We start from the raw sequence: 8,682 nt of genomic DNA on the forward strand, positions 1-8,682 counted from the left end.
ATATCAGTCCCCTAACTGCCCATTGTGCAACTCAAACCAAGAAATGGATTTGAAACACCTCATGACAATATTTTCAAAAAAATATTGGAGTGCAAGAGGTCAAACGACTTTATTGTCAAATGCCTGACATTAGAAAACAACAACATTTATTCATGTTCAGAAATTAATTTTTATTTTATTTTATTACAGTGAAACCTCTCTTTACGGACACACTCAAGATACGGACACTCCTCAAATACAGACAGATTTTTATGTCCCAACTGAAATAATATAGAAATAATGATAAAATTAACTCTCGTTTACGGACACTCTCAGACACGGACACGGACAGCTGTTTCACAGTCCTAAAGCTTGCTTTACCTCCTGACTGCAGACAGAACTTGGTCTTTAAGACCTAATGTATTACAAGAATGGAAAATTTAGTTTTAAGAACTGTACAGTTATTCCTTAAAACTTGAAAGAAGACAATAAGGGTCTTGTAGGCTACCACTAGCCCAGCCGGCTACCCCTTGTTAGCTGGAAGTGGGTGGATAAACAGTCATAAAATTTAACCTGTCTGATGGGTCCAAGGTTTCCACGATCACGAAATTGTATTCGACATATGATTGGATTAGTAGGATTATTCTCTTCACTTCAATCAGTTGTTCTGTTTCGAGAGACATGGCACCTGAACGTAAAGATTAAGTTGAAAACTGTAAATTACAGTACTATATAACTGTAGACCTAGAATAAAACTGCATGTTCCTTTTTCGGTCTTATCTACTGTAGTTCAAAGTTGCAAAGAATTTACTGTAGTATAGTAAACTGTATTTAGAATTATACTACAGTAATATATTTCATTTAAAGCGTGAAGGGATACATAATGCATTTATGAATTTACTATTAGATTGGGGAGCCTCCCTCCCAATGTTACGTCCCTTCGAAGTCCGTAAATGATAGGTTTCACTGTATATAGCCTAACTTAAACAAATGTTTTTGAGGTGCTCATTCATGGTTGTATGCGTGGTTTTCTAATATTTAGTTTTCAATAGGTAACTGAAATGATTTCCAATTTATATTATAGTACTGTGGCATTCATTGCTTGTAAATGTGTTTTCCACCATTTCAAAATTATGTAGCATTAAGCCTAAGAAGTTTGTATTGAAATGGAAGAGAGGCAAATTTAAATTTATTGTATATGTTACCTTATAGTGTCATCAGTAACATATCTAAAATTCATTAATTTTGGTGTATGTTTTCATCAAAATGGGACAGGACTTTGGAACCACTATGTGTTTTTAAAAATAAGATGATTATTTTATATTTTTACATTTTTTCTAAGGCTATAATCAATAATACATAAATTATTTATATATTCGAAATGCTTAACAAAGATTGATTGGAGTAATTATATTACTCCTATTGGTAGTAGTAAGTTGTGAAAAACCTTGGTAGCAGGAGGGTTAATATATATATATATATATATATATATATATATATATATAAACATGAAGCAAACTTTGGTATGAAATGCAAATGGTCATTTTTTGCTACTAGCCACGGAAAATCTCCTTGTGATGGAATTGAGGGTACCTACTTTGAAAAGAACGGTTACCAAAGCCAGTTTACAAAAACAATTTAATGAACATACAATCACTGCATCACAAGTGTTCTACTTTTGTAAGGAGAATATCAAAGAGATTACTGGTCTTTGTAACAAAAGAGGAAATGGTTCAAGTCCGAAATGATCTCACTAACGGTTTAAAAATGTCAAAACCATTCCTGGGAGACACTGCATGCATCAATTTGTACCTTTGTCTACATATGAAATTGTTGCAAAATGCTTAAGTTCTGATACTGACTACAGTGTGACATTTGACATAGGTTATTTAAACCTGTTGTGAATCCAAATTTCAAGGCAAATTCTTATGGTGCTTGAGTTTATGAATCTTTGTGGTACTATGTGGGTTTTATTGAAAAAGTTAATTATGAAGGTGACGCTATGATAAAAGGATCTACTGGAGAATACAATACAGAACTTTACGTTTCTTGGTAAATTGATAGTTTTCATAAGGCCGAGCATCAGTGTTTGGTTATATATATATATACACACACACACACACACACACACACACACACACACACACACACACACACGAGGTTATTTAGCGTCGAGATTGGTGATAGGAAGATGGTATTTGGCGAGATGAGGCCGAGCGTTCGCCATAGATTACCTGGCATTCACCTTATGGTTGGGGAAAAGCTCGGAAAAAACCCAACCAGGTAATCAGCCCAAGCGGTGATCAAACCCGCGCCCGAGAGCAACTTCAGATCGGCAGGCAAGCACCTTAACCGACTGAGCTACGCCGGTGGCTTTGCATATATATATATATATATATATATATATATATATATATATATATTTACCTATTATACTACGTCACACCATCTTTGTTTCATCACTGGGGTGTAATATGGCTGTCTCGTATTCTTCAGTAATCCCGATAAAATTCATGCATCCACATTGGCCCTCTCAATTTCATTGACCTGACAATGACAATTGTGAAGTTCCATTTTCGGCACCCCATTTTCAAACATTTTGTGCCAAATTGATGTCAGCACAGACACAGGAAGGACCTATACTTCGAACCAAAAAGATTCTTACAAGAGAACTGAAGCCAAACTGTCTCAATATTAATCTCAGTTACAAAACAAGTTTAATAAAAATCCAATGATTACATTCCAAACTGTGAAGTTTATTTGTAATTTTTTCAACTGCTGACAAGAACTACATTCGTAACATAATCACTATTTCCTGCATCAACGACTTCACGGATTTCAATACAATTTTAAAGGAAGCCATTCACTGAGTTATGTAACACGTATGCAAAATCTCAGCAAAATTGGGGATGAATCAAATGAGCCACACACTTTCTTCATACACAATTTATAAAAGAGGCGGCAATTCAAAATCTTAATATCAAAATAACAAGATATCGATAAAATAAACTATTTTGACACAACTACTTTGGACTGTAAAGTATAACATAACCTAACCGTAATAAACAGTCTAACCTCTTTCCTACATATATTTCTCCAAAAAACGGTTATAACTTACATCCAGCATTTTCTATTATCGTATATATTATGGTGGAAATGTGGTCACTAATGACAAAGTTTAGTATAGCTAATCTCCTCAACCTATATTGTCATCTCACACTAAACCCTGAACCACAACTGCTGAACAGACATTAATAAGTGAACGCGAAGTATTTTCATTTTTCCAAAACAGTTATAGATTGTTACCACTAGAGGTCACAAAATTCGCCTCATCAAATTTTACGATTGCTGCGATGCTATTTCCTGTATAATTGCACAAATTTTATTACTAAACAAATAAAAAATATAAATATAAAAACTAAACAATTCATCTTATTTTATTAATAAGTTAATTTATAATGCAATTATATTACATCTCAATATCTTCAACAAAAATTAATAAAATTCCACACCCATGTATAGTATATTGTAGAAAACTTTTTTAGTATTCTTTGGTAGTACGAGTACGTATAGCCTACTATCATTCAATTGCAAATATTGCAATCACTATTATCAAAAAATACTGAGGTCACATGACGAACCCTACGTATAACATCATCGTGATGAGCTTACGTAAGGCGTTTCATTTCTGATTGAGCCAGAAGCCGACATCTTACGGAAAACATCAAAATCAGAAGTAGGTGTTTTGCAGCATGGCGGATACTACGGTGGATGCCACACGAAGGCTGAACGTTAAAAAACAAACTTTAGACGATGCTTATGCAGCCCCAGCAAATTTTCTTGAGATTGATGTTATAAATCCAATAACTCATGGCGTCGGAAAGAAAAGATATACTGATTATGAAGTCAGAATGAGGGTAAGCTCTATTTCATTTCACTTGTCACTGTCAGTTATGAAGTCGGCTGATTTGTATGAAATCAGATTAACATGAATGTAATTTAATTTAATAGATTATGTTGTGCATAATACTTATTGTTATGTTAGGTAGATAAAATCGTAACTGTGACTGTTGCATTTTAGTACGTTGCAGTTCAATCCGTTACAATGCTTCATGATTAATTTCGTTTTACTGCAAATATCTAGAAAAATTGTCTAGTATGAAATTAATTAAAATCTGTACTTCGAATAATTACATATAGCTTATAAATGCATTATTTAACTTACTGTAGTTTTAAAAAAAAAGTGTTAAGTAACCTACATTATTGAACACATGGTATGCACTTGACGATTTGTTTCATTTCAGACAAACCTCCCAGTTTTCAAAGTGAAAGAATCTAGTGTTCGCCGGAGATATAGTGATTTTGAATGGCTCAGAAATGAATTAGAACGAGATAGTAAGGTAAAAAATATTTTGTCAAAATAATACCTTGTCATAAGTGTTCATTCCACAATTTCTTGTTTTCCCTTAATTTTACAATTCTTGAATAATTTCTTTGGTTTATCTCGTATAATCTTCAATGTTCTTCCAAATTAACATTAATAAGAACAATGGAGTAAATAATCTAAGTCTTTACCGAATTTTGGAATCTAATTATGATAATTTGGTAGAAAACTTTGGTCAATATGATGAACATCAATGATATCAAGGATCAGTGATAGGTTAGGTTTGGTTTATTGAGGTTTTTTGATTTGCTTTCCATATTATACGGTTTTTTGGTAGGCATACCAAAAACCTGAACCATAAACCTAACCTGTCACAGATCCTCGATTTTGTCTGCAATATTGACCAGCATTTTGTACCAAATTGTCGAATCTCTTCTTCATCAGTCCTGACAAAAAAATTTACACTTACTAAATCAAAATGAAAGCAGTCACACGTGATAAACCACTTACGTGAGGTATCGACACGATTCTCAAACAATTTTGCCTTCTTGTACTAATAGGCCTAAGTGTGAAGGCATATTTTTATTAAGAAAACTGTTATTCCGTGTTTTATGAACAGTGAATATTGGTGTGGAAATGTTTAATTTTATTCTTCTTGCAGATAGTGGTTCCCCCATTACCAGGGAAGGCATGGAAACGGCAGATGCCCTTCAGAGGAGATGATGGCATATTTGAGGAAGATTTTATTGAAGACAGGAGGAAAGGATTGGAAGTATTTGTAAATAAGTATGTACGCAGTATTTTTACCGCCACCACAATTTCTCTCATTCTCTTTATACCTACCATTTACCATGTCATTGTTTTGTTCTAGAATTGCTGGCCATCCACTTGCCCAGAATGAAAGATGTCTACACATGTTTCTTCAGGAGCCAGTAATTGACAAAAACTATGTCCCAGGAAAGATCAGAAATGCGTAATGATATCTTTCCACCGTCATCAGTGAAATATTGCCCAACATCGGTGTGAAGTTGTCTTCAGTGTCGAGAGTTGAACAGTGTTAATTTAATCTACCATACTGTTATTTTGTCCTGTAATATATTTATATTGTGTAATTCAAAATTGAATAGGTCTACATGAAGTGTTACATCTAAATTGTGAAATAAATTTTCACTTCATAATATAAACAAATGTGTATCACCCAAATTCGAAGTGCTGCTGTAACTTTGTGCTAACTATACCAACTAGTTAGATTAAAATCATTGCAGTAAACTAGTTACCTATGGAAAAATCCATAAGGGCTTATTCTTTTAATTAGATGTTTCGTTTGCTATGTGTTCCAAACATTTAGGCCACATACTGCATTTAAAAGCATAGCCCTCTATATTAGCCTATCTTCTCTTGAAACTAGTTTGCTACTTCAGCTACGTAACAAAAGATTTCCAAGAAGTTGATTATGCAATTGCATATTTCGTTTGTAATTGTGCCTTAATCAAACAATATAGGTATACATTTTGAGATATGTTCATTATATATTCCCAGTTTAGAATTTCATTTGTGTTTTATCAAGGAGTAATTGAAGCAGAGCATTATGATATTCATCTTTTTAAAATAATAGGCCCAAATTCCACTATCTTTCAGAAATGTGAGCGATAAACATGGACAATAATGGTAGTTACTTCTCAGAGCAGCTCTTGACACTAAAATACTCTCAACTTTAAATTATATTTCCCCCCACATCTGGATGTGTGCTGAAGGGAAACTGAAACGAACTAAAGTTACTAAATAATTTCAAACAAGCTCATAAGTTATTACATCGTCTTTGTGTTTTCTGCATTTTTTTAAATACTCTGTAGACTTAAAGTGCACATGGCAAGATATTGTTTGGAATTATACTGTGTGTATTATATTTATTAATTTCTATGGGGTATGGTTATAAGTTCTTTAATTAAGTTTAATGTGTGTTGCATGAAATAAATTTATAGTTTCTTATCTCTCATATTTCTGATTTTAGCAACCTACAGCTGGAAACTGTATTCCCATGATCTATAACCAGAGCTACTTGAGAAGAATATTTTATTTCAAAATAAAGTGCTGCAGTATAGTTAAGTCTGACCTTAATTTTTCTTCGAAGTCTTTTACTTATGGTGTAGACCTAATATCACAAATCAAAATTCCTTGTATTACAGTTCACAACAGTATAGGTACTAATATTTGCTTCATACAACTTCAGTTGTCTGGTATTATTTTGGAGAGGAAGCTCATTGACATGTATGCATTACATAGGAAATGGAGAAGTGAAAGTAATAATCTGCAAAGGGTTAATGTAAAGGATCGTGATGTGTAAGTGCAAAAAAGAAAAAAAAAAAAAACTAGTGTAAGCAAATCTATTGCATTAGGTTTTTTATGCGACAATTTTGGAAAATTTAATGTTGCATGGACAAAACCTGAAATTTTACAGCTGCATTATTACTTATGGGAATATCAAGATTTTCATACTGTAAGAAAGTATGTAAAAATGGTCCAAGTGAAGTATTTGAAATTATTTTTTGCACTCTATAATTATAATATTACACTCACAGATTAGTTAATTACATACTAATGTGGATTTCATACCTACCAATATGTATTCCATTGTGTTTTCATTTCAGTGGAGTTACTTAAACGTTTTTATAAATGTCACTGCATATTGTTACATCCACGCTACTTAGTCATTCTGATAATTCTCTGCATTTAGTTGTAGATAACGGATGATGGATTTGAGTTTCATATGGTTTATAATTTCAGTGCTACAATTTAATAGTGACTGTAACATAATAAGCATTGCATAGATTGTATTAAAAGAAAGACAGGAAGACGAGAAAAATTCTGAGCACTTTTGGTTTGCCATAACTACAAAGCTGGTTATTAGTTTGGCAGAAAAATAAGTTGTCTAGATAGCTTGTGTTCAAATGTTTCTCGCCTCCCTCACTTTTTTTTTCCTTCCCTAAGTCTGATATATAATGGTGCCTACTTTTACATTATTTAACTCATGCATATTGAGCCTATGCAAAAACCCATTGGTCTATAATTATGTGTTTAGGGATATTATAAATTATGAGAGTGATACTGGTAATAAATTCAATTCTATTTCATATTATTGCTGAGTAGCAATTATATTTCATGCTAGTGGCACTACAAGGTTTCCTGGGCAGTTTTTGTTTCTAATTGTTTCAGTACATAGCTTAATATAAAAAGTTGTTAGTAGTGATGAACAATAAATATTTAAAAATAAATTCGGAAAATTATATACCTATTCGTGAAGACTGTAAAAATAGCATTTGCATAGTTTTGATATATCCATACTTCTATTTTTAATCCAGATGTGCGGGGAAGAGGTGTTATAGCATATATTCTTTTTTCTTAATTTTAAATAATACTAGCATTCCTAATAGACTATTATTCTGTTAGCTATGTAAAAATGAATATTTTGCAGTGTTGCTTTGCTATTGCTGTGACACTCAACAGGCAAATATTGTTTTATAAAAAAATATATAGTATATATAAATATATTATCTTTGCTTAGCTATACATGCCATTTTTGTTTCAAGTACAACACTATATATGTATATATTGATTATATTGTGAACCTTAAATTGCTATAAAAGTTATTTCCATGGACTCGAAAGCTTTAGTAAAGTTTTTTCAGTAATTCAGTGTGTGTATGATAAATGCACATAACGCATTTTTTTCACCTGAATGATTTATTCTAAAAGAATTAAGTTATATTGCAATATGACTAATTTCCTGCAAGAAGAAAGGAAATTCAGTTTTCCCTCTTATTGATATCTTCATGGAACAGAGTTTTATAAGATTATTTCATGAATCTATTCTTCGTTTGTCTTAATATGAGCAAATTATTAAAAATAAAAACTATAGCAGAATAAATATTTTTAACTTTTAAATATACGGTACCCTACCCATTCTTCTGTATATCGAAAACTTGTTTCTTTTTTTGTTTAAAAAAGTTTCACACAGTTTAGTGCATGCAGTTTGAGTGAGTAGACATGTTACAATTTGAATATGTGTGGAAGTACAGTTTTGTCCATGCATGGCATACTGTACTAGGATATGATTTGGAAAAAATAGATCCATTACTTTTTATTCATACATAACAAATACATCTTAAACCATCTAGTTAGATTTAGCAGAGAAAGAGGTTGTATTGTGCAGTATATGATAATAAATATTTGGAATACACTTAATAATTTATTTATTTGAGGTAACACACACAAGAAAAGCAGTGCAGGTGGTGTTTTTTAAGACATTCTATATTTACGTAG

The 8,682-nt window shown here is 32.1% G+C and overlaps 2 protein-coding genes across 9 annotated transcripts in view; one reads left to right on the forward strand and one right to left on the reverse strand.

The window, feature by feature from the left end:
- Positions 1 to 3,761, reverse strand: part of S2P (membrane-bound transcription factor site-2 protease) — a 51,352-nt gene extending 47,591 nt beyond the window's left edge. Inside the window, exons 1-2 of one of the 8 annotated variants that reach the window (XM_069833714.1) lie at positions 3,492 to 3,625; positions 2,407 to 2,616 (exon numbers count right to left, since the gene is read on the reverse strand). The gene's annotated coding sequence lies outside the window, so the exon portion shown is untranslated. Of the gene's footprint in view, positions 1 to 2,406; positions 2,617 to 2,718; positions 2,971 to 3,054; positions 3,324 to 3,452; positions 3,631 to 3,651 lie in introns of those variants that run through there. The other 7 variants (XM_069833715.1, XM_069833719.1, XM_069833713.1 and 4 more) reach the window with 7 other exon arrangements.
- Positions 3,732 to 6,352, forward strand: Snx3 (sorting nexin 3). Its single transcript, XM_069833722.1, has 4 exons — positions 3,732 to 3,896; positions 4,284 to 4,379; positions 5,025 to 5,149; positions 5,235 to 6,352. The coding sequence occupies exons 1-4, from the start codon at positions 3,732 to 3,734 to the stop codon at positions 5,338 to 5,340; spliced, it is 492 nt and encodes a 163-aa protein (XP_069689823.1). The 3' UTR covers positions 5,341 to 6,352.
- The last annotated feature ends 2,330 nt before the right edge of the window (positions 6,353 to 8,682 follow it).

The sequence above is a fragment of the Periplaneta americana genome, chromosome 8, assembly GCF_040183065.1.
Source record: "Periplaneta americana isolate PAMFEO1 chromosome 8, P.americana_PAMFEO1_priV1, whole genome shotgun sequence".
In the NCBI taxonomy this organism is placed as follows: Eukaryota; Metazoa; Arthropoda; class Insecta; order Blattodea; family Blattidae; genus Periplaneta; species Periplaneta americana.